The sequence below is a fragment of the Melanostigma gelatinosum genome (assembly GCF_949748355.1).
Source record: "Melanostigma gelatinosum genome assembly, chromosome: 14".
Taxonomy (NCBI): Eukaryota; Metazoa; Chordata; class Actinopteri; order Perciformes; family Zoarcidae; genus Melanostigma; species Melanostigma gelatinosum.
In genome coordinates, this window is record NC_136647.1 from 11,787,367 (window position 1) to 11,814,511 (window position 27,145).

At 40.9% G+C, this 27,145-nt stretch overlaps 1 protein-coding gene across 1 annotated transcript in view; it reads right to left on the reverse strand.

The window, feature by feature from the left end:
• Positions 1-12,848: 12,848 nt before the first annotated feature.
• Positions 12,849-27,145, reverse strand: part of rxfp2a (relaxin family peptide receptor 2a) — a gene marked incomplete at its 3' end in the record, with an annotated part of 29,248 nt that continues 14,951 nt past the window's right edge. Inside the window, exons 8-20 of the mRNA XM_079283338.1 lie at positions 26,930-27,001; positions 24,554-24,628; positions 24,316-24,387; positions 23,417-23,488; positions 22,613-22,687; positions 21,256-21,327; positions 21,078-21,149; positions 20,615-20,844; positions 18,986-19,131; positions 15,589-15,684; positions 14,966-15,134; positions 13,274-13,492; positions 12,849-13,120 (exon numbers count right to left, since the gene is read on the reverse strand). Coding sequence (XP_079139464.1) covers positions 12,849-13,120; positions 13,274-13,492; positions 14,966-15,134; positions 15,589-15,684; positions 18,986-19,131; positions 20,615-20,844; positions 21,078-21,149; positions 21,256-21,327; positions 22,613-22,687; positions 23,417-23,488; positions 24,316-24,387; positions 24,554-24,628; positions 26,930-27,001 — 1,642 coding nt within the window. The remainder of the gene's footprint in view (positions 13,121-13,273; positions 13,493-14,965; positions 15,135-15,588; positions 15,685-18,985; positions 19,132-20,614; positions 20,845-21,077; positions 21,150-21,255; positions 21,328-22,612; positions 22,688-23,416; positions 23,489-24,315; positions 24,388-24,553; positions 24,629-26,929; positions 27,002-27,145) is intronic.

Sequence of the window (27,145 nt, forward strand, 5' to 3'; positions counted from 1 at the left end):
AATGTGACTCTTCCCCACACACACACACACACACACACACACACACACACACACACAGACACATACACACATTCATGCATGCACAAAACAAAAATTGCATTGCATTTAACCTCAACTTTTAAGCAGTTGCATAGTCAAAATGTATTGACCAAAGCAGACGCACACACACGGACTCCTATCTGGCCTTTCTGGATATACACTAAACACTAGCTGTTATTAGATCTCTTTCTTGTCGTGATTTTTTACTAAGCTACTTTATCCAAATCGTGAAGACCCTAATTCAAATCGATGAACTAGATAACTTATATTATTGATATGATATGAGCTGGGAGAATGCGACTCTTGAAAATGACACAACGGGGTCAGAGAGGATGTCTCACTGAGAGAAGAGAGAAAACAAACACGACAACAGACAACTTTCATTTTGGCATCGACTTACAAAAGGGATTGACGTTGACAGCCGAAATGACATGCGATGACGACACACACCCGGTGGTGTAAGCAGAGCCCAAAACCCAAAAGATAGTCCGTTTACAATCCCATCTGAAAGAGCAAAGCAGCGGATCTGTAGATGTAGATGCTGGAACAAGGGAATGTGAAGCGTCTAAAAGATTATTTTAACAATCAATCAATTATCCAAATAGTTGCTAGTCTGTTAAACAAGACAACATTGAACTCTTATGACATGTGCGTGTGGGTGTTAACTGGTCCATCACATACACAGCAGATGAGTACTCAGACACACACACACACACAAATAGCCACACAACCACAGAGGGACTGTTTGAGGGTCACAGTTCACACAGTGGTGTCTCCTTGACACAGCTGCGCTGATCAAATAGATACCTTTAGTGAAGAATGTGTTTGTGTGTGTGTGTCAGCAGTTTTCATGCCAGGCATACCCGTCTCCCCAACATCGAAGCCTCACACATTATTAATATGCACATTATCACAGCAGCATAGAAGCCCCATACAATTCAGTTGAATTGTACTTGTTGTGTTGACAATTTGAATTTTATGATCTATGTGCTCATTTATTGTTTGTGCAGGTGGTATTTTGTTTCACAGGAACCACCTGACTCCAGAGCTCACCTTTCACTGCACACCAACACCAAATCCCACAAAATACATGTTGTCAGATACAAAATGAGCTCCTTCTCATCTCTCCTTTAGTTTGTTCTAAAGACACTTCTGAACTCTTAAGTCGTTCCTTACTCTTCATTCGATTGTAATGTTGGTGACATAAGAATAAAAGATTATTCTGTTGATACTGTACCTTTGGTATACTTTAGACAATGGCATCATCTTAGTTAAAATATGAAACAAAAGTACTGAGAGTGTGTGTGGCCTCCTTATGATTTCCCTTTCCAGGAATAGACAGAAACTACTAGACTACTTAAGGTTTTGGCATTCTCCCACATGGTGGTTGGACATGAAGCTTCCAGAAGGTAACATGAGAGAGTGAGTGGTTTGGGGAAAACTAAATACCAGTGCTTTAATGTGAGGCCAGAAGCATTGGCGTGTCTTCCCCCCACACACTACATAATGAGGATTAGTGGAGTAATTTTGTGCTGTTTTTCTCAAAACAGAGAAGGTATCACTTTTCACAGGGTCTACAGAAACCACAACAAAGACACTTGTCAAGTCAAGTCCTCACTTCACAGAGTAGAGGAGCCTTGGAGGGACAGAAGGGCTGAACAGGTAGTCAGAGATCTGAGAGGTTTCAAATCCCAGGCTGGATAAAAGCCCAGCCCACATTCCAGTTGGGGGGGGGGTTTGAGGACCAGTATTTCAGCTGGATGTTCAACCAGCCTTTCCACTTTTTTCCAGCATGAGAAAAAAACCCTCAGGTCATTCCCATTCACTCTGAAAAAACCCTCAAAAACAAATGATCGCAAGCTTGTCTCCACCTACCTCGGAAGATCGTGGTCCTCTTTCTGAACTGGATCTTGCTAAACCTCCCGGTGAAGTCACTGGCTTCAAACATGTCCAACGACAGGGAGGCGATACGCTCCATAACTATCCCATCCTGGCCGTGGCTCTGGTGGTCCAGATCCTGGTCCTGACCGTGGCTCAGAGAGTGGCCATTGCAGCGGTCTGAGGTGCTGATTTGGGCCCCGAGACTCGCAGTGCTTCCTACATCTTCTAGAGACATAGTCTCACCAAACCGCAGACGCTCCTCCTCCTCCTGGTTGTCTTTTGTGAAAAAAACGTGGCCCACCTCAGAGCTCGTGAGGAACCAACTACATGATGGTTCTACAGTAGACTCAGCAGGAAGAAACACAAAGGAACATCAGTTGCCTTGTTCCAGAAAAGCAACAAAAAAAGATTGAAACAGACTGTTCAGGCAGTCCTAAAAAATCCCTGTTTTCGTTTTCTTCATCTCCTTTTTGGTATCCAATTTCTTCTCGCGTGAGGATTTCTTGTCTTTAGGATGACTTTCATTCAATCCAGAGGCAGTGAGCTCATTGCTTTGTTGTTTTCAGATGCACAGCTCTCCTGAGAGTTCAGGTTCTCCCCTCCAGAGTTTCTCCCTCTTGCTCAAGATAAAAGAAAAAAACACATCTGCGTCTTTCTTTTTGATAGAGGCAATTTTATATTCCGTGAAAGTTCAGCTGTCATCACCGTACGCGCTCTTTTTGCTCTTAACCCGGTCTTTGTTTCTGTGTCTCTCTCACCGAGTCTCTGAGGCTCAGCTGTGAGTCTCCGCTCTCAGGTGATGAAGAAGGGAGGGATCCAATTCCAGCAGCGCACCTTGATTGGGTGGTTTGGGAAGTTTGGGTGGTTCTCTTATCCCCTCTCTCTCTCACCGTCTTCTTTCTACTTTTTCTGTCTCTGGGGGGGGGGTTTCCAACCACCTCCCTCCTTTGACAATGAGGAAATGACTTGTTTCTCGCTCACACACCTGATTCTCTCCCTCAGTAAAGAAGTATAGAATGGCAATGCTGCGTGTGCTCGATTCAAACAGGCAAACACATGGCATGTGGGTGTGAGTCTCTGCACTCACTGGTCGAGGCTGTTTAGCCAGTTACAGTCAGCTCAATGAGTTAATGGTGTAGGATTACCGAGGGTGGACACACCCCTTTACAGACGGGGGCCGGGGGCCGGGCAAAGCCAAACACAAACAGGAAGAATCCAGACAGACAGTGTTTTTGTGAAAGTCTCGATTAGCGTATTTTAGAGACAAACTTGAGGTTGCATTGTCAAGCAGTTCCAAATCTGCCCTAAACCCCCCGCCCCCCCCCCCCCCGCTTATCGACAAAAAAACATCTCACAGGAAGTACAGTGACTGTTTTGGTCTGGCCCTAATTACATGTGGTCCTGTAATGCTGCCAATGTAAAACAAAAACACAGAGATTTTACTAAAGTCTCCCACATGAAGTTCTCTCCAAAGAGTAAAGAGAGGCCAGTTAACACAGAGTAGATTATAAATCCATCAAAGGTGAATCTACTCTCACAGTTGTCCGTCACACTCCTGTATGTCACGCTCTCTTTCTCTGTCGGCAGGCTAGTGAGTATCTCTCAGGAGATGCTCACCCCGAGGTGACTTCCTGCTGTTTACGCCACTATTGTCATGACATCAGCTCCATTAGAGCCTCGCCCGAGAGCCCATGTGTGTAGATTTCAAAAACAACAAATCTTTCAACGTCCTCTTATGAGTGAACACAATGAACAACATGACATGACAGCCAGAAGAACATGTCAGCAAAACAGCCTTAAAACATCAGTCTTAAGATCTTACTCTTTACTCTCTTTAGAGAATAAATATTTTTATTTTCACTCTTTTATCTAGCGTAAAATAAGTTCCTGGATGCACATGAAAGAACTTCATATTGATGGCAGCTCATTTCCTCACTTCTTTATAAAAATATACCCTTTTAAGGGAGATGTTTCCTTTTTCTTTCTTTTTTTTTACATTTTCTACAGCAACCATCTGGCACGGAAATAGTTAAAGGTGGCAAACAAGCTGAGGGAGGCACGGTGCCAAAGTCAGTTCGAGAGGCGTGCCATCCCCATGGGGAGCATTAAGACACACTCACTCTTACACACATGCAGACACAAACAGGAGATTATTTTTTGTTTTTTCTTCCTTTCATTAACGGACAACTCCGACCAACCAATGAAAGACAAGACACACAGGTTACCCAATCGTCTTCAGGAATGTGTTGGCAAACAAACAGCAGAGCGCTGGGGAGGTGATGACAACGACAAAATATGCAAACAGCACATTTTAATCACTCTTCTTCTACCACTGAATATGATAAACTACAATATGCTGATGGGAAACGTTACATTTGAGGTATCTTACCAGGTTGCACTCTGATGTATGGATGATAATGGACTCCTGTTGTTTGCTTGACCTGATTAGTCGGTTGTGTTTATACCATCTAGGATAACCCTGTCTAGTCTTCCCTTCACACTCTTGTGCAGTAGTCTCTTGATTGTTTCTATGTGGGTGCGTGAGTGATCTGAGATACACAAGGTGCATTAATGACAAGATTTAAATATATATCATCAAGTCGAATAAATCATCGAAGATAAATACATTTTTTTATTCACATACCCAAAAATAAATCCCTGAGGGTTAATTTTCACGGCACATACGTCACTCATAATTACAGTTATTCCCTTTTCATTATCATAACCTCCTTTAATGAGGGGTTAGTAAGCATGAGCTAAGCATCGCTTTCGACCAGCTATGCAGACATGCTTTTGGGTGACTGGGAGAGCCAAACACACCCAAACTGGCACAAACACACACACACACACACACACACAAAACACGGGCTGAAAATCTGGATAAACAGCAACAGTATCTTTAATAACTATGACTTCTCTGCTGCCTCAGCGCCCCATTCATTCATGCACGGCTTTCTTTGTCTAAACCCCAACTTTTCCTCCCGTCACTTCAGTCACTCTTTGATCACTTTTGATGGTCTCCTGGTTTCTGTCTTTGGAGCCGGAACTAGGAAAAGGTTGAAGAAGACTCAGTGGTGCCAACCAGACAGAAATATAAAACTAGAACCTCTCCCATGCAGAAATGGTTGAAGTCAAAATGAGGCCACAAGGAATGTGCCATTGATTTACTTGTTATCGTTATACTCTGTCCAAGATGCTATTAGCAGATACCCAGTGGTGTATAGTAACGAAGTAGAAATACTTCGTTACTGTACTTAAGTCATTTTTTTGGATATCTGTACTTTACTTTATTATTTATATTTCTGTTGACTTTTACTTTTACTTCACTACATTTTGCAAAGAAAACTGATACTTTTACTCCGATACATTTCCCCTGAAACCTTCGTTACTCGCTACAAAATCAAACGCACGAAAAATGAGGAGTAACTTTTTGTAAGATATCAATCAAATGGGGATGAATTTATATCATTGTAGAAAGAGAGTGACATGAGAAGATCAATCTCATGTCTGTAAGTTAAATCAGCTATAATCACTCTTTTAAAGTGATTAGTGACTCGTCTGAAACATTTAAAAAAGGAATCACTTCAATAGAATCATTCTATACACTGTAGCTTCTTTCCATTCTAATAGAATGGAAAGAAGTTACATTCTAATACAATATAACTTCTTTACATTCCAATAGAATTGTCTTTTGAAGATGAACAGGACATTTTTCAGTTTCAAGTAATGACTGTACTTTCGGTGCTGCTTTAGTGTTGATCATGTTTTGATATTTGAGTCATGTTGTGGATGATCAGATGGAGTTATGATGGTAGCAGTCGCCCAATTGCAGATTCAGCTTGAGCAAAACCTTTGCCTGTTGTGTTCAAATCAGGCCCACAGGAGTTTACAAGGCAGGCGTCCTTTCTCTAAACACTGACCTGATGCATCAAGTGGATATGTTTTGCTGAACATAATATTATGCATTTGCCCTCTACATCCTCTAGTCTAATGAGCAGACTTATAAACACACTGTTACAACTCCTTCATAGTGTCAGATTGCTTTCAGAGAATTATGATGATAAGTTCAAAGTAGATGCAAAAGTATACTTATGTAAAATATATTGTTGAACATTGTTGCTCCTGGATGGATCACAGCCAACCCAATTATTGTCAACACAGCTCCATGTCCTTGGTCATGGAGCCACAGCACTTAAAAGAATAAACTTCATAACTCTCAGAATTCTGACCCTTTGCTTTTTTATGAACAGCATTTACTTGTACTTTTACTTTCAATACTTAAGTACATTTAATATCAGAAAATTACTTTTGATACTTAAGTGCAATAAATATCAGATACTTTAAGACTTTTACTCAAGTAGTATTCTAATAGCAGGTGACTTTTACTTTTACTGGAGTCATTTTCCAGTAAGGTATTTTTACTTTTACTCAAGTATGGCTTTTGGGTACTTTATACACCACTGCAGACACCACACATCTTCTTATTTTGTCACTCGGAAGTAACCTCACCCCGTGAACCACCTCTTCGCTGATTATCATCCCTCCACTAATCATTTAAATTGCTCCCTCCGAGACCTCTGCTGCTTTCATTTCTCCCGTCACTCATGTTAGCACAGTTGCCCAGATGGTCCCGGACGCTCAGCCAACCCGGTCTAACAGGAGAACTGAGCGCACAAACAAGTGCACTTCAGTTCAACGTTATTGTTCTACTGACAGCTGCAGCCTGAGATTTATTCTGAGTAAACATGATTTTATTACACATGTTGAGTCAACACCAGCGCAGATACAGTAAATACATGAAGACTCTTTTAATGGGATGTATTGACGGCATGTTTTAACTTTATCTTTTCTTTAACGTCTCTTTGCACTGATTTATTATAAACTAAAATGAACTCAACATATTTTGGGTCTTTCACACATCTAATAGAATGGAATGTATCTAGTTTAAATAATTGCAACACAAATACTGTCGTACGTTGTAGAAATAGTACAACTGTTACACCTATGATTACTGCCACTGCTGATCCAACCGATCATAGTCGACATCAAGCCTCCTCACCGGCTCTACAATGGTGCCCCCTTCAGCCCATGAGAGAAATAATGAGTCCGCTTACGCAACTGGTCACAATGCAGATTCAGGTCAGTTTTGAAGACACCTTCAGAGACACTGTGTTCGTTTGTTTTTAGACTCGACTGTTCCTTTGTAGGGGAAATCATCTTGGGGAGAGAAACGGCATCTCAGCGCATATAAAAGAGACAAGATACATAAAAATGTCAGGTTCAATTTTGTTAATGTTTGTCTGGACTCTAGACTGAAGGACCTGAGTTTGAAAACTCAAAGAGAGATTAAAAACCTGTCAATGGTTGTAGGAAAGAAGGGGGGACATGCACTCCCACATTTAATAATTCAGGCACAAATATTAGCCCAAGATATAAAGTATGCCCCTCAGTCTTTCTGTATATATATATATAAATACGTACAGTATATATATATATATATACATATACATACACAGTATATTGATCTGCGTTAAGCAGATCTCTTGGGTCTCTAATGTGCAGACTAATGCATCTGCAAACTCAGAAGCTATCACATCTAACAGCAGTAAAACAACATTCCCTGACTAATTATCAGACGTCCTGAAATCAAAACCTAAATCAAACATACCAAAACACACAAGTGAGATGAATTAATTCCCAACCAAACGTCGCGATAGTTACATCAACACACACGGCTCAGCCAGGCTTATCTGATTATTTGAAGTATAAGAGATATTCTGTTCGCAATATTCAGGAGATGAGGTCAACCACCAAAACAATCAAATCTCTTCCGTGTGACGGTGAGGAGCGCAAGTGTGTACCGATGTCTGTCTGTGTGTGTGTGTGTGGACTTGTGTGTGTGTCTCAGCAACATCAGTATAGTGATCGAAGTGATCAGTGGCCTGCACACATCACTGAGCAACAGAGCTAGAACAGTGCACTGTGGGTAAAAACATTGACCATGAGCTTGAACACACATGCCTAACCATCTAACCACAGGGTCACTGCCTTGAGCCCAAGATGTTTGTCACTATGTCAGACTCCCTCTCCCTCTCTTCCTCCTGTTTCTCGTCACTCTCGACTGTCAAGTAAGCACTAAAGAAAATGCCAAACATTTAAAACATAATAAATAGACTCTCGTAGGTATTGTGGTCCTGTCATCATGATTAGATGGTTGGTTTGTAGTCGTTCCTTGTGGGCGCACCATAGAGAATAGAAGACTGGCACCGCTGCGACCACACTGAAACTATAAGGTCTTCCTCGCTGTTCCTGACAAAATGGCATTTTAAAGGTTTTGACACACCAACATGCAACGTGTTGATTAATCCCGTTTATTACACTGAGCTGGAAATGAAAAGAGAGACCAAAGTCACAATTTAAACTACCGGTACTATTTTTCCGATTCGTTTCTCATCACATCTTTTATCCTTCCATGATGGTATTGAAAAACAACAAATTGATACCTGCTAGTGTATATTGCACTAGCTCTAATGAACCCCTCCAGCACACCATAACACACCTCCACATGCTGCCCAACATACATGTGATTAGAAAATATGACTACATCTAAGTCAGTAGGAAATCCTCACATTCTTTAAAACGCTTTAGCATCAAACGCCACTGAATTCTTACTTTATACCTTAAAAACAACCAATTACAACTGTATGATAATACTTCAAGGCAGTTCAATGGTCTAGTGTAGAGGAGAGATCTGCTCAGCTAGGTTTTCATAAATTGAGAACAGATATGGGAGTGAGGGGAAATGCTGTGACACACATGACATGCTGTCTGTCCGTCTGTGTGTGTGTTACTCAGTCCAGACACAGAACAATGGAGATAACTGGGTCGCCGTTTGCCGACTGGCTGTGCCAAACAGCTGGAGAGATGGAGAGGGAGGTGATTGAGTTATAGGAGGGGAGGGAGGGTGAATAATGAGGAGGAATTGGCTTAAAATAGGAGCATGAATGGATCCGGCTGCAGGAGGAGATGTAGGCAAAGGGAAGAGGTACGATCATCCTGATAGCTACTGATTAACTTCTCAGGAACCTCACTGAAGCATGTGGCTTTCCAGCGTCAACCCAAACACGAAAGAATATACATTTAAATCAATATGATTCAGTTTTGCGAGATTGTGCAGCCCACAATGGTGCCTGCTGCATATGAGTGCATGTAAATAATACATGCTGTAACACTGGCTTTCTCTCACGAAATATTCACCCCGACTCCTGAGCATCTCAGCTGAATAATAAAGTGCCACAGCTACTCAGGCGGGATGATGGACCATAACCCATTTTAAGTTTCACAATCTGAAGGCTGTGTGTTAATCCACCAGCTAATCATCTCCACAATGAGGGAAAAACACCAGTGAGTGGTCCAAAGGCTCAGACATGTAGGTTATGTTACCCCACGAGATGGTATATATATATATATATATTGTGCTGAAGCCCCCAGACTGTATTCGTTATAGCAACTAGCAATGGTGACCTGGTTGGTTGTACGCTAACTAGCTGGCAGCTAATGTTAGCTTTTATCTTCAACCGCCATGTGTATTTACAACCACACCGTCTCTGTCAACATGAAGACTGTTGCTGCCTCACGAAGCGACGCGGTCTTTGTTCGTTGTGTGAGTGCGACCAAGGGAAACGTGGAGCGCGTGTAGGATAAGTCACGTTTTAGTTTAAATTGTAATAGGTGTCGACAGCTATAACCAGCTATGCTAACTCGGTGACGTTAGCCAACGAGCTAGTTCAAGCCCCTGTGGTAGTTATATCGATGTTTTATCCAGACATTGTCTTTGTAGTCAACACAGCACCATAAACACTCAGACACAGCTCTAATGCGACATTAAACTCTACCGTACCTTTCTCTGCGTCGACCTCGGCGACTACAGGATCATATCCTTGGCCCTGGCTCTTTGTTTACGTGATTTATTAGTGGCCTGTTTTCATCAATCCGTCTCGTCTCTCTCTCCTCCGGGAGCCGTCCGTGCCGCCCTGGCTGACAGCGCTTATTGCTAGTGATGATAAAGGGCCCCGCCCCTAGCAACCATTTGGATGCCGAGGTTCTGGAGACTGACGTTTCCTATTGGCCAGGCGGCGGTGTCCGTCAACGGTGTCGCTAGGGGGCGCAACATGGTCCAAGGGCAGGACACCTGCCACGGAAGGATGCTGAGCGCGGCAGGTGCGGTCAAACCAACAGATGAGGGGCTGTAGAAAGAGGAAAAGGCTGTAGGTTGTAGCATGATACACACAGGCAGCTTCACAAGCACATGTAGAGAGGAAATAGTCAGCTTCTCTTTGAGAATGCATTTATGCTCATCTCTTTGTTTTAAATATCAATAAAGAGGCTTAGTCACACATCTAAATAATAACTTTATTTCATGAGGTGAGCACTCTTATTTAAAAAAAATGTAACTCCACATTTCTCCACAGTTTTCATACTGTAAATCTAATCTAAATATAATGTTTCAAAAGTATTCAAATGTATCAAACCAATTAGTTGCTGATGTTCCTTGATACTTCAGTCATCTATTGAGCAATGTAAACTTACAATTTACTCATATTCTTAACCGACTATAAATCGGAGGTTTCGGTATAGCTCATGGGAAATGTAGTGTTGAGTGACATTAAAATAATAAGTTTTATCTGGAGTGAAATGACAGTAGATTTGACATTTAGTTTGGAATATGAATAGAAAACTCTGCTATCATGTTTAAGCTTTGCAGATGAAAAGGACAGGAAGAAGTGGGTCAGTGCTTCAGCTCTCTATTGGCTGCATTTATGGAGCTTTATAATTTTAGAACAGAACTGCTTGCTCAGCACATCTTATTTCGAACATTGTGTGTGTGCATGCTGGTGTTTCATTCGTCAGCTTGTTCCATTTTCACGGTGTTCCTTTTAGGTGACATGTAGCATTCATGAATATCTTATTGCTCACACAAAGGGGCTTTTAATGTTTTAATGTACTTCAAGTTTTTTAAATTTTTATTAATCCAGTCAAAGGGCGATCTCTGTGTGGAATCCAACAAACAGGAAATCACCAACCTCACTCCAACAGACACAATACATAACACATGACAAGATAGTCTCCTGTACCAAATAGTATACAACAAATATAAACCTGCACAGCATAATATGATAGTCCTCATTTCATGAGAGTGGGTTCCACTGCTTGGCATACTATAGAAATATGTACACCTGTATAACATTCCTCGTCTTGTTCCTCTTTCACCATCATCTGGTTGCTGATTTTCATTTACTCAAAGCAACTGTAAAAAGGCAGCAAAAATAAAAGTATATTGCACAGTTTATCAGTATAAAAAGTATAAATAGAGACATGAACTTAAGTCCAGGTGACGTCTCACAAGCCCATGACAACAAATGTGAATTGAGCAAAGTTCTCATGTATGGATTAGTGAGTTACATAGCATGCTCTAACCGACCGTTTTGATCCAGTTTATGTCAGTCACGCAATCAGGGGGGCTGAACAATAAAAGTATGATTTAATGGTATCAGGATGCTGCAGCATATTGGTTCAGGTTTATAATTATTCAAAGCACAGTGTGTGCTGTATTTTATTTTTCTTTGTATTTGTATTCTATTGTGCTACGGAGCCCCCATGAGTTGTTTCCTTCATACGGTTAAAATTGAATTGTACATGCAGATGGATTGCACAAAATGTCACAAAAAAAAATCACATAACACTCATTACATCAGAAACACATACAAAATATGGCAAAAATGGGCATCAGTTTACATTCAGTGGGGAGCCAGGACACTGCTGCTACACATAACTGATGCACGACATTCACTGATTGTCGATGGTTGAGTCTCTCTCGCTCATGTTTCTCTCCCATTGCCTGGTTTCTCTCATATTTGTAGTGCCTTGTACATGTAATTATAATCCTGCCTTCATTCAATAAAATTCACATTGGCAAATACATTTTGACATAATTCAAATGCAGAATTCCAGTTTACATTGTCAAAACACGCACGAAGGGTAAAATTATTTGAAATGTCTTTGTTATTAGTAATATCAAGATTTGCGATTCAAATGATAATTGAATGTGCTATTTAACATTTTATTTGCAGATTTGTTTCATGAATTAAATATAATCTGTGGAATATATTTAACAATGTCGCATGCAATACTGTATAATCAAGGAAGCTAATAAAGTTGGCAATAAAGCCAACAATTGATGGCGCAAGAGACATTAACAGAGAGAAATAAGAAAACAACAAAAGACAGAGAGAGGAAGCAGAAAGCAAAATAAATATCATTGAGTCTTTGGATAGCTTTAATTGTCTTACTTATTTGAATCTTAATTGTTTCATAGAAGATATTAAAATGCCATGTGCTTTTAAAAATATGAGCTGGATTTCGGCATTTGAATTTCAAACATGTACCGGTACTAGTTTTTGTGGACATTAATTGAAAATATATACAACCGCTGATTTGCAATTTTATTTATTTTATGACAGCATTATAGTTCCATAAACCATGTTTGAGTTTATGCAGTCCCAGACTCTTTCCTTGTTTTCGTTTGGACTGAAACCATTTGTCGTTGAACCTATTCCTCAGCTCAGCCTCTGATGAGTGTTACATCTGTGATTTAAGATATTTTAAGTCCATCGTGATTGTCCTCAGGGTGGTAATGAGATGGACAGCATCTGCTGCTATTTATCCTCTCATCCATCTTCTTAGTTATTCCTATCGTCGCTGAACTACAAAGTGCTGTTCCAGCGTGTATAAAGTGTAATTTCTAACAAATGCGGAGCACGTCAGAGCCTGTGATTGTAAATCTTGTTCCGCCAGTTTCATTAAAGCAGTGCTACTTCCCTGTAGGAGTGTAAAGATAAAACCAGCAAGAGACCCCTTAACCAACAAGTTTACAAAGCGGCAGGAAAGTCCCTGCCTGGCCTCAGTGACAACTGCTGAAGATAGGCTGGTGGCTGGTAACAAGGAGGCCGCGGCGTCTCCATGAAGATGGTCGAGGAGGTGAGGCTTTTGCGGCCTTTTTTCGAGATGTGTCTTCTCTGCCAACGACAGAGTAAGACTTCCACCTGCTCTCTGAAGAAGCTGGTGGTCAAGGTGTACAGGATGGGGTTCAAGGCGCTGTTGATGGGAAGGATGAAGATGACTATCCAGCTAGAGATGGTGCCTGAAGGAAAACAGGAGCAAAGTCATCCACATTTTAAAGCAGTAAGTGCCTGTGGATGTATTTTACTGGGCTATTCCATAAGTAAAGGCTTCAAACACCAGTCACTGATGTGTGGCAGCTGTTAAAGTAATGCAACACAGAAGCATTTCTTACCAGGTATCTCCACCTCCAATAGCGAGAGGATTTTCACCAAAAATATGGGAATCCAGCAGAGGGCATCAGAGAACACTATGAAGAAAAATCTGTTGGCCACAGCCACATCTGTGTGCAGTCTGCTCCTCATGTCTGTGGCATTGATGCCAGTTTTATAGATGGAGTAGAACATGCTGGAGTAGGCGAGGGCAATCACCAGGAATGCCACCAGGTTGAGACCTAAAGAAATGCACATGCTATTCACACACAGAAGCACAGTGGGGGATATTCACATCCTTTACTTCAGTAAAAGTACAAATATATTAATGTAGAAGTCATTCAAAGTAAACGTACTGCATTCAAAATCCTGCTTAACTAAAAGCACAAATATTTGTATAAAAATGTAGTACTCATTCTGCACAAACAAAGCCCCTTCCACTGATAGATTAGGATACATTACACGATTCAATTGTTAAATCCTGATGAATCAATGATTGCGCAACATTTGAATGTTGTAGCTGGTCGAGGTCGAGCCAGTTTTGATGACATCATACCAGTTAGATAGTTTAGTCCTATGGTTCCCGACCTAAAGGTCTCAGAGGTTGTGAGATTATTTTATGTTTCAGGGAAAGAAAAACAAACATCTGCTTCACATTTGCATTGGTTTTTGGCCAATTGTTCTAATCTTAGCTTATTGTGCGACAGTAATTGTAAAGTGGATAATTGTACTCCTTTTGGGGCACAAGTAATTGTATAAATGAAACCATCTGAGACATTTCCAGGATGTATTACGAGAACTGGACACAGCGTCGGAGGCAACTCCCTGTTCATTCCTGTGAAAAGTGCTTATTGAAGCAAAAAATGTTCAACTTTCAAGTATATAATTCAGAGGAACCTTCTGTATTATGGGGCCCCGAGGAAGCGAACAAGCATTTCCTAAAGCCCCGCTTCGCATCGATCTATCCCGTAGAGAGTTCTCAGGCTCATTCACATGAACGGAGGAAGGAAAATAACTCTGGATTATTCGTGGATTTTACAAGTTGTAGGGCCAAATGATGTATGATCTGCTCATAATGGGAAGTTTACCGAAAAATAATTTTACGCTGAGGTACAGAAGCCTCTTGATCAATGCAAGTCTATGGAGAAAATCTGCTTAGATTCTCCACGCCACTGCATACATCACCCCCAGGTTTTTATGTGCACACACACACACACACACACACACACACACACACACAGAAAGAAAAGCCAGTGGCGATAAACAGCAAACTATGGCACCTCATGAATTAATTCACATGATTGTTATTTAACAACCTGCTGGCACCCTTTCGGAGAGAAATGTTTCCCGAAATTCATTCAGCACTGTTGCCAGACTTCCGCTGGTCCTCAGTGAGAACATTGATTAATAAGATAATAACAATATAGAAAGTTTTAGTTTCCATGTCTCCATGATGAGCAAGAGAATGGCTTATTTGATTTGAAGCTCAGTATTTTGTCGCAGTGTTTAGTGCATTTGATCACTCGACATTGTTTTTTTCATCTTTGGGGCAAGAACGTTTCATTCGTTTTATTGGTTTGACAAAATGAAGACGACCGGTTTGTGCCAAACACCCCACCAGTAATTGAATTCATTGCTAAAATCAGCATTCGCGGTATAATGAGTTTACATGAGAACAATAAAGAGAAAATATTGTTTGTTTTCCTTCAATTTACCCAGAAATATCCCTGTTGAATATCCTTTGGCGGTAGGTTTTTCTTGCCTGTCAGAGTGCAGGGGAAAGCAGACCCCATTACGTCCATAGTAGTTTCCAAACACATCCTCATTCATCAGGGGCACAGCAGCAATAATGAATCCCAGTAGCCAGATAGAGGCCAGCACCACCTTGCAGCGGGACGACAAACATGCTGTTAGGATTTCACTTCAAAGACCACGATTAAAAAGGCAAATTTCAGTCAGACTTACATCAAGGACGAAAGAGCATTACTAGCAAATGGTTAGAGTCACATTAGGCTGAAAATGCTCTGCTCTTTGAGGGAGCCCTCGAAGAATCCCCCAAAACAAACACACATGATACTCTCATGAAGAGGAGGCTGGGGTGGTGGAGCTGCAGCAGCAAAAGGCTTTAGCGCGAGTATATCAGCAGAGTAATGGTGAAAAATAAATAAATAAAATGAATAGCTCAACACAAAAGCTCAGACTTTAAAAAAAGACGCTAATACAGGACGGCAAATCCAATGATTTCACACCATGAGGTTGAATGATTATTATACACACTACACTGTGCAATGTTAAGACACTGTCCTTGTTTCAGTATTAGTATTATAAAGTCGCTCACCACAGTTTGACGTTTGCCTGGGCGCAGGTTGCTGAAGGGGAAGACAATGACCAGGAACTTCTCCAGAGTCAGGTAGGTCAGGAGGAGAACAGACACCTGAGGGAAAACATTCACTTTCACTCTCAAAGGATTTAACTCATAAACCACTTGCAGTAACATTTGTGATGACCATTTTCCAAAGAATACCATAAACATGTAGACTGACTTAAATAATGCTTGAAACATGCTTCAGATTCTGATGAAAAAATAAGGAACATAAGATAGCGTTATACGCTGATGATGTATTACTATACATCCGTGACCCAGATATCTGCCTTCCCAACCTTTTGGAACTCCTTGATAAATTCGGTACATATTCAGGATACAAATTAAATATGCAAAAAACTCAAATATTACCATTTAATTACAATCCTTCACCTTTTATAAAGCAAAATATCCCCATTAACTGGTCACAAAAAGCAATTAAATACCTCGGGAATTTGGTTAACTCACTGTACTAGTGATCTGTATAAAAAAAACTATGAAATTGTAAACAAAAAAATTAAAGAAGATCTGAGTAATTGGTCAACACCGCTATTGAATTTGAGTGCGAGAATTGATATGATAAAGATGTCCATTTTACCTAGACCACTGTATTTATTTATGTCACTACACAGTTAAAATCCCAGCCAGACAATTCCAGGACTGGGACAGACAGATCTCCAGATTCATTTGGAACGGAAGGAAACCAAGGGTTAAATATAGCACGTTAAGCATCAGTAAGGAGGGAGGTGGTATGTCTCTCCCTAACCTTCGAGAGTATTTCCATTCCGCCCAATTAAAAATAATAGTTCTTTGATGTGATAATGGATACGAGGCTAAGTGGAAGGAGATGGAAAATGAATGCAAAGGTATTCCAGTACAAGCAATGATCGCAGACCACAAATTAATGTTAACTTATCGCGCCCATCTGAACCCCATTGTCTCATTCACCCTGCACACCTGGTTTGACGTTGTAAAGCAACTAAATGTATGGACCCAGTTAAGAAAACTTAGATGGCTTGCATATGACACAGAATTTAAACCAAATTGTATAGATTCTAAATTCAGGTACTGGACCAAACAAGGTATTACTGCTTTCTGTACAATAATGGAGAAATACACATTACACAGCTTCCAGATATTGAAGGAAAAATACAATTTAGAAAAGATATTTTTAGATATTCACAGTTACGGCAGTACTTTTCAAAAGAAATTAAGAGACATGAGGTAACTATGGAACCGAATAAAATAATAAAATGAATAGTACGGGCATACATTGGCAGCTCCAAATCAGTCATTTCAAAACTTTACAATCACAAAGGGCAGAGGAACTACCACAACATATATCAAGGAGAGATGGGAGAAAGAACTAGAAGATCAAATATCCAGTCAGGAATGGGAGAATGTGTGTGAAACCGTGTTCACTACTTCCTGTTCAATGTATTGGCGTGAATTTAGCTGGAAGAACCTTGTTTGTTTCTTTATTACCCCTAAAATAAAGACATACTTAGTCTCAATAAACCATACATGCTGGAGAAATTGTGGGGAGGGTTGTGCAAACCACCACCATATCTTCTGGTGCTGCTCCAAGATACAAACATTCTGGCAAAACGCTCGGACAATTATGCAGCATATTCTTGGGCAGCAGATCTTATTCACATGCAAGTCACTTTATTTGGGTGATCTACCAGAATGAATTACAGGAAATGACAGATACCTCCTGAAAATATTAACGGGAGCAGCAAAAAAAGCAATTACTCGTAAGTGGCTACAAACCGACCCACCTTCAGTCGAAAATTGGATTGAAATCATGAAAGAAATTCACGATGTGGAAAGACTGACTTTCCTACTGAGATTAAGGAAAGACACATACATAGCAAGATGGACAAAATGGACCAAATATTTGTCAGAACAAGAATTTGGCTGGTGACTTGCCCTCCCGAACCTCACACAGGGTTTTTTTTGACTCTGTTCATTGTTGAAGCTCGTTATCTTTTAAGAAGACAGGTTCTCTCTTCAAACAGGATGCTACTTCATCTGTGCAAATCTAGATCTTAACATAAATATTGCTGTGTATAGAACTCTTCCAATACATCATTTTGATATCTGATCCTGAAATTATGGTCGACACGAGTGACGGACAATGTTGTTGGCATGCTGCAATGGTTGTTTTGATGTATTTTGTTTTTGTTTAATTTAACTATTTGTTCAAATGTATTTCCTCCTGGCCTTTTTGCCAGGTGCATGGATTAATAGTATTATTTCTTACTTGTTTGGGATTTGTTTTTCTTTGCAACAAAAAAAACCCTTAATAAAATATTTAAGTATAGAAAATATGCTTCAGATTAACATTAATAACTTAATTAACAACATAAATCTGCTTTATTGATGTCACACATGTGTGCTGATGCAGCTTTGAGCAACGGCTTATTGAAAACTCTGTTTGTGCATTCAAGTGCTTTTGTTAAAGCCAATTGAGCCTTGAGAGTCAGCTACTGAAAGCAATTTCTTCAATGCAAAATAAATCTTACCCTATAAACAACCTTCATGTTTGTTTACTGACCATGTGCTTTCATTTCCCAACAACTTTACTTGTGAATTCCAATCTGATTTAGCAGTTATGTGTCGTTTCCATGATTTACAATGCGAAACCATTGGTACGGTTCATTAGCCCTGCTCAGCAGAATCATGTTTTGACAGTGAAGTAGTCCACTGTTTTCTGTTCACAAATATCTTCAACACTCTGCACAACATCAGAAGTCAGTTAAGGGTGCACCGATCCAATCAGATATCAACCACATGTGAACAATCCACATTAAAAGGTGCCTTGTTTCGGTGTTTCTTACCAAAACACTGTGTGTCCTTAAAGTCCTTCCACAGAAACAATTTGCAATCACGTGATCCACATTCCTACCATTGGTTTCACTAAATCAAATTGTCCCTCGGAAAAACTATAATGAGAGTCTACATACTGGATGCTGATAAACTGCAGTAGCAGCAACAGCAGTGGCTGATATGGGATCAGTGAAAAAGCAGCAGCATCAGCAGAAGAAGAGTAAGTAAGTGCAATCGACAGCTTGAAGAGAATATAGATACTGTATATATATATATATATATATATATATATGTATATATTTCTTGGATATGTATTGCGGTGAATACATGTCACAGGCAGTGTTGTAGTCAACCAAGTCTCGACCAAGAGTTTCTTGAGGCAGAGACTTTCAGTGATTGAGACCAAGTCAAGACCAAGACCGAGACAAGGCCGACTAAAAAGGTGATCGATTCCAAAAAGAGGCCTTGAGCTTGAGTACTTAAACGCTACAGGTTCACCTTCACACAGCAGACTAGCGAGTGTGTATCCATAACAAGTTACCTCTGAGGAGAGCATGGCCAGGAATCCAATGGTCCGACACTCGACGCTCTCCATCCAGAGCAGGGCGTTACGATTGTACTGCCCGCGGAATTTCATATCAAACACTCCAATGAAGAACAGGTACACACCCATGAGGCAGTCTGCACCTGAACGATAGGAGATGATGACAAAAGTCCATTTACAGAGGTGCTCTGCGTGGGTTTGTCAGAGGAGTCCATCTGTCAGCTGCTGGCACTGCAGACCCAACGTTTCTCACCAAAATACATAATTTCTACCCTCCGGGGCAGGCGAGTGTAATCACTCACTCATGAGGTGCGTTATGGGTTCATTAACATTGTGACTCAATGCTTCAGCCGCTTTTTAAACACAACGTGGATGAAAATAAGGATTTAAGGAAATAGGGATGACATGAAAAAACATGTCATGTCCTTTTTTTCAGCAAAGAGAGGGAGAGTCAGAGTGATGGGGGTTATACAAGTAAAACTGACTGAGAATACAAAACCGAAAATGAAAACTTGAAAAAATGAAACTGAAATTGACATTACTTATGGTCCTTGTACAGCAGTGGACAGACATAAGCAAGCCTGAAGATATTGGCATTTACTGTAAGATCCTTCTGTGTTTTGTTAGACGTTACCTCCCTCAATCTTGATTATAAGGTGCGTTGCTCCAGGCTTTTTCAAATATTTATGATGCTGTAGGTGAGGTGTGGGTTAGCTGTATGTATAAAACAGCTAACCCACACCTTCCCCTCTGCAGTTCATTTTACACTTCTCTATAAAAGTAAGAGAGTTCACTGTGACAATAGATGTCTCTGGATAACAAGACGCAGAAAAAAAATGGAAGCCGTAACTATGAAGATCAAGATCACTGCCTTCATCTCAAAGAACCTATTAAGGATAATACTGCCTCACAAAGTACTGCCTCACAAAGGCTCCTATTTCGTGGAAATTGTCTTCTCTGAGATTTGACAGACAAGATTTCACAGAATCTTGATCACATGTAGAATTGAATGCAATGTGTTGATTAAGGATGTTCGACAGACATTATTACCTCCTAAATCTTGCCCGAGAAGCAGCTGATTGGTTTGCCTTGACTCACTGCACTATGACTAGCTCACTCTGCGGCCTGTGTGACAAATCATTTGTGCAGCAGTTTTGACTACTGCTTACAAAGTCAGGCTAGATATCCTCAAGTCACCTATTCCCCTTTTTCCAGGCCGGATTATTGCAATATTACAGTAATGCCAAGAACTTGCTAGGCAATGTTTTTAATGACATACAATGTGGATAATCTTGCACCAAGGCCGGATAACAGGACTTGTATTCCCGTATAAACTCCATTAGATCCCTGCTACTGTTTTAGCTACTTCAGGCTGAAGTCCACCGAGTTCATGCCTCTCGAACAGCTTTCCCTTAAATATTAAAGTATTTGGCTTCAGACCTGATTAAGAGTTTGACCTGCGATTATGGCTCCAGGCTACTTAACTCCATCACTTTTTACTGTTGACTTTTTTACCACTGTTAGGATAAAGTTGACCTCCACCCTTACATGCACAGCCGTATGCTACATTTCTATTTCTGTATTTGCATATAGTATACCTGAATGGACAATGGTGTGGTTACTCACAGCAGAGGACCTTGATGCAGGCAGCATGCAGGTTGTTCTCTGCTCGTATCAGAGACCTCATGCCGATGACAAAGAGGTTACCGAAGCAGGTAATGAAGGCCATGACCCAGACAGACACCCGCAGCACCATGTTAGCCAGCAGGTCCTCAAAGGAAGAGATGCCATCCGTGTTGGGCTTACAGGACCTGACATGAGGCGCATTGGAGCAGTACTGGAACGTCTTAAAGTAGCTGGCAGAGAGACGGCGCGAAGAAAAATAGAGGGTGGCAGCAGAAGAAACGAGTGAGTGAGAGAGAGAGAGAGAGAGAGAGAGAGAGAGAGAGAGAGAGAGAGAGAGAGAGAGAGAGAGACAAGCAGTGAAACATGAAGGGGGAAAAAAAAGATTGAGATTCATCATGTTGAGTTTTTTGGCGGTGACAAAACACATGTTAGGATTGTGATATTTGTGTAAGATGGTACGCACATGTGGGAGAGATTCTTCATCGGCAGGAACATCTTAGTCTGAACATCTGGGATCTCTATCCCTTCCAGCGCCCTACAACAAAACAGAGCATGTCTCAGCACTGAACAGAAAGCAGCAAAAACGTTTGCGTGTGTGTTTGTTTGTTTGTGTGTGTGTGGGTGTGTCTGTGTGTGCTCACAGAGACTGAAGATGCGTCAGGTGACTGAAGTGGCTGGGGTGAATCCGGAGAAGGGGATTGTGGGAAATATCTCTGAAACAAGAAACAGATTGTAATGAAGTCAGTAAAGGCTGCTGGGTAATATGTAAGGTCTTTTGCGAGTATAACAGGCAATCCTGCTCCACACTGCATACAGAATGCATTTATGTACTGTATATTAACCTACAAAGAAAATACCAAGTACTTCCATTCTTTTCACACCTATAACGTCATAATGAGGTTATTAGGAGGTGGTTCAACTGTAGGACAGCACTGAAGGCCCAGGTATAAAATGCACGGCCCGCCACTGCGTTTTACATAATTTCGGATCATTATTAACTGTAGATAAAGCCCAAAAAGCTTCAAGACAAAATCTGCTATAGTTGAATAATAATTTTAATATGTACACATATCACAACCTTCATCTGAACATTTGATTCTTCTGGAAATGTTTGCCTTGTGAAAAACATATTCTGTTGATCAAACGATTCAGAAAACGTTGAAAAAATGTTTCAAAACGTATAAAAAAAAAGACGTGAACATTGAACCGATAAATCACAGCAACCTCTTTCTCGTCCCCCTTCCCCCGCAGCGCGCTGTGTGTCGGCTCGTCTAAATGCTCTCCACGTTGTTTTGATGTAGCGCAGTGTAAAAACGCTGCTGCTGCGCCACGGGGAAGAACGCGTGATGGAACGAGCAATTTTGACTTTGGCATCGATAACATTTCTGCACTGCCTGCTGATGTTCCCGAGGGCGTGGTGTGTAATAACATTAACGACGGCTGCAGGTGTGCCATTTCCCAGGTCCTGGTGAACATGCTGGCTAACTGGTAAGGCTTACACTTGAGCTTTTTCCTGCAGACAACAAGTCAACAATGTGACGTGATGTGAAACAAGTCGATTAATATTAAAATGTAGAATCCATGGCGATGATACAAAGTAGAAAGCAGCTAATCAAAGTTGTTTTTGACACATTTCTGGCCCAAAACATGTATAGGAGGTTGACATGTCCATCACAGACAGCCCATTCATCCACTTTGTTGTCCCTAGTAGTGTTTTGAACTACAAGATGCACATCTGCTCTATGTTTGGGATTTCTGTTCATGGCACCACAAAAACATCTCTGACAGCAAAGTCCACCACAAGACTAAAACTTTATTTGTACTTTAATTTCCTGAGTTTCTTCCCTGTGGGAGGCATTAACAGTAAGATGAAAACGTGTTCTCTGAATCCAACCTTGAATCTAGAGATCCGAAGTGTTGTTACATTTAATATGCAATAATCCCCCTCTATAATCCTCACACAATTACGCAAACCTCTCCAGACGATGAGGGACTCACAGTTTAAGGAGGGACTTGGAGATGCTCTTAAAGGTGTTTTTTGGCAACTCCCTTATCCTGTTGCTGGACAGATTTCTAGATACAGTGAAAAACAGAAAAATATTCAAGAAAAAAGAAAATGCAAAATGGGAAACATGCAGACATACTTATATTCATTGTTTACTCATTCATTTCCAAACATTGATTGTGGAAAAATTAACCAAAGAATAGATAATTCATGTTTACAGGAAATTAACCAAAGTTAAAAAAAAACAATTTGAATAACCAGCAGCAGAGGATCAAATGAATGAATACTAACCAATGGAAATTATTTCAGCATTTCTTTCCAAAACATTGTTTCGCAAGGATTAATCAAACATCTCGAGAATAAATCTCAGCAGAACAAAACTACGTGGTTTCCTGCACTGATTCATTGAATCTCCATCCACGACCTTAATAACACCCGGACCCAGTTTTTATAGACCTTCATGTGAATTCCTGCCATTGCTGTAAAATGTATTTTTAGGTGTCTTTCCAATTTAAACCATGTATTGGGTTTGCATTTTATGCAATTCTGTGATGTTGTATTTTTTTTCATGATTTCTATTGAAAGAAATGTGTACAGCTGATGAATATCTGCTGATGGGAAATGAATTACATTTGAGAAAAAAGAAGAAGAAATCTATCAGCCATAAGAAACTCACCAGAGCATTCAAAGGGTCTCAAAAATACATTTCAATTCCCAACAACTGCTTAAAGAAAGCTCTTATTATTATTTACTGTCAACATTACCGGAGAGATACAAACACATTGGCTGGTACTCACAGCTCAGTCAGTCTCCACAGAGACTGGAACGTGTTTTCATGAATTCTCCTGATCTGGTTGTCCATCAGTAATCTGAAGAAGACAGAGCTGCTGTCAGAAACTGTGTGCAAATTGTTTTTTCAATCTCAGTTGTTGCAGTGTCTGGACATCGGGCCCCCAACTATCCCAATGCACCATCTGTTAACAGTCGCTGCTGACTCAAACAGCTCTGCCCGACAAACAAAACAAAAACTGGAGTTTCTGCATCGCGAGAGAGGAAAAACAAACTGAAAATAAGAATTCACAGTTCAAATGCAATTGGTTTGACTTGATCATTATTACTCCAATTGATAGTAACACACAGAAGATCCAGCTGACCAAACTGCATGTTAAAGAAGAGTTGTTGAAAGTAAGAACGTTTTATAAGTAAAGTCTGACATTTCTTCGCTTTTCAACTAATTACCTGAATTTAAATTAAAACTCAAACCTTTATTGAAAAGTTGATACTACTTTGAGATATATTTAACTTTGATTGTCGTGCAACCATACAGAGGAGTAAAGGATGTTGTGTTGAATGAGGCGGAACGTAATTGGAAGATTTTTAACATAAAACGCATTCATGCGCAATTGACGACGTTTTGTGCGTAGAAACAATATGAAATCATTGATAGCTAAAACACAATTGCTGGATAAATGTCTGGTGTAGCGTGGATTTCTGATGTAGCTACAATCAGGACAGCTATTCATGTCTGTCAGTGAACAGATGGGGATGCACCTAATTTGGAGTTTATGTTTTGGGAAACTTCAAAAGCTCCCTAAACGGAATGGAAACACGCAGATGACTCTACGCTCCAAAAAAAGGAGTGTGTTTTCATCATTTTAGACTTTTACTACGTTCAAAAGTGAAGTGGCATACTCACAGAACTTCAAGCCTCCTGCAGGTCTTCAAGATAGAGTAGTCGAGAGTTTGAATCTGGTTTCCCTCAAGATCCCTGATAGCAGAAAAGGAAATGGGGAACTTAACCCTCCTGTAATCTCTGTCTACCATCTGTGTTTACGTATGCACACAAGCACAAACATCGGTCTGTCCGGTCAATTCTTTGGAGCGCAGATATCTACTGAATCACAGACACAAGTACACTGTCACAGCAGACTCACAGCCAGTCCAGGGCAGGCATGTGTTGACAGAAGCTCGGGTGTGGAAGCTGCTGCAGTGAGGTGCCCACCATGGATCTGGAGATGAGAAGGAAAACATGTTATTCCCACCGCTGGAGAGCGGAGGTGATGCACGGCTAGAAACAAAACCTTTGTGTGGCTGACCTTTGCTAAATAAACATCTTGCACTGATGTCTACTCCGGGTAACTTCAAACGCTGCAAATATAAATAAATAAATCACTGATATTGAACCATTGTCCTGCAACAACAGGGCAACACATCAGTGGTGCATACTTAAGCTAATTTCATTAACATCATACAGACTAGTTGAGTGACTATTACTGCAAAATCCAAACGTTCACTGAACTTTTGAGTTTTCTTTCTGATGAGATGCCTGAACCACCACAGACGGGCCCCTTTACCACGCAAAGGAGCAGCGACGTTACTCGGAGCTCCCTCCGTATGTCTGAAGTCCTCATCCCATCTCTAAGGCTAAACCCAGCCACCCTAAGAAGGAAGCTAATTTTGGCTGCTTGTAGCCACAATCTCATACTTTCGGTAACTACCCAAAGCTCATGACCACAGGTGAGGGTCGGAACAAAGATGGACTGGTAAATCGAGAGCTTTGCCTTTCGGCTCAGCTCCTACTTCACACACTTGTGCTTCCTTGCTTGGGGCAGTGCCTTCAGCATCTCAGTGCGAATCTCATCCACCCCTGGCGCTTTGCTACCGGGGAGCTTTTGACTAACTTAGCGACCTCTGCAGGGCTATAAGTCTTCAAACTCCGCCTCCTCAGGGAGAACATGTCGGTTGGGTTCAGGAGTTCCTCAAAGTGCTTCCCCCCCCCGCTCGACAATATCCTCAATCCAACTCCACAGTTCTCCCCGGCTGAACACAGCCTGAGCCAAGCCCCGCCTTCCCTTTCTGAGTCGTCTAACAGTTTGCCAGAACTTCCTTGAGGCCAACCGAAAGTCTTTCTCAATTGTCTCATCGGAGTCCTCTCACACCTGGGTTTTTGCTTCGGCGGCATTCAAAAACTACATTCAAATATCTTCCACCATTGCTATGCTTCTCACTTTCCCTCATGTTTCCCAGTAACAGCTTTTCCCCTGGTCACGAGGACATTGTAGTCTCTTTGTTGTTTTGCTCATCAGCCCTGCCATTTAAAACCAGAGACTAGGCAGAGACTAGGGACAAGGGATTCCACAGATGCATGGAGAAACCAAAAGAGGGACATGTGGTCAGACTCGAAAGGTACAAACGCTCTTTGAAGAGGCAGACAGATAGCATTCATAAAAGGCTTTTATCTTTCGGCCATGAACATCAAAAGGACATTTATTGAAGTGGATACCTGTTGTGGATAGAAAAGCAAACAGTGAGATATTGAGTCAAGTGCAAAGATGAACTGTGGGTTGACAGGTGTGAAGCGGAGGACAGCATCAGTGAACAAAGACTGGGGTAACAATATTGTGTCCTCGCTATCGTACGGAACAATACCGTCTGCTGATCCAAGCCAAGTCAGTGAAGCAGAGACTGGATGGACTGAGGGAATTTGTGACAATGAGAGATAAGAGAAAAAAAGGTGAAGACAGAGACAGAAAAGGGACTGCAAGGATAGCTCTCTGTCCTAGATGGACACTATCTTGCCAGTCCTGCTCACCTGACTTACCCGCCCACATACGCATCTGGGCTGCGGTCACATGGTCGTTTTTTTTGCTTGGTAAGGTTTCTCACAGAGTGAAATCACTCAGAAGTATCGAGGCACGTTGACGAGGATGCTTTATTGCTTCCTTTTTTATCTCCTTTAGCACTGGACCATCCTTTATGAAAGTAAAGGAGATATTGTCTCTGACAATTCATTTTAATTGCCGTGCGCTTCTTGTCTGTGTTTCCTGATGTCTGTTACCTGTAACTTGGCTGCTGAATATTATTACCACCTGCCTGTTTGAACCTCTGCCTTTTGATTGAATTGCCTGCAGCTCTTCGGATTTGTTTGCCTGTTTGGATTGCCGTCCAAATAAAACCTTGGAATTTAACAGCCAGTCTACATTTTAATCTTATCCCACACATATAAAATTGCCAGGAAAGATTAACACTTTGACACCCTCCTGATCTCCTCTGGCGGAAAATGAGCTCCACAGGCATTTAATAGGCATGCATCTTTGTGGTCTGAATAAAATTATAATTCCCCATATTAAGTTATTCAGCTTAACAATTACTCTCAAAGAGTAGGCGTTGGTTTTAGGTACTGTACATACAAACATGTATATGCACAACTGATATCCAATGCATTTCTCATCTCAGATGCAAATGTTGGAATCACTTTGATGTTAGAAATCAATCAACAATAAAACACAAGAGAAAACCATGCAACTCACAGGTACATGAGAGACTGGAGCCCGATGAAAGTGTCCTGGGACAAGCTGCTTAGCGGGTTGTGATCCAACATCCTGGCACAAAGAAACATTGTTATTTATTGTTTTCAAAAGAAGAACAAAAACAAAACAAAAAACTACTCTCCCAGCTCCCAAAAATAAATTCAACTCTCCCAGCTCTCAATACTGCAACCCAGATGATTTCAAGCACGTAGAGAA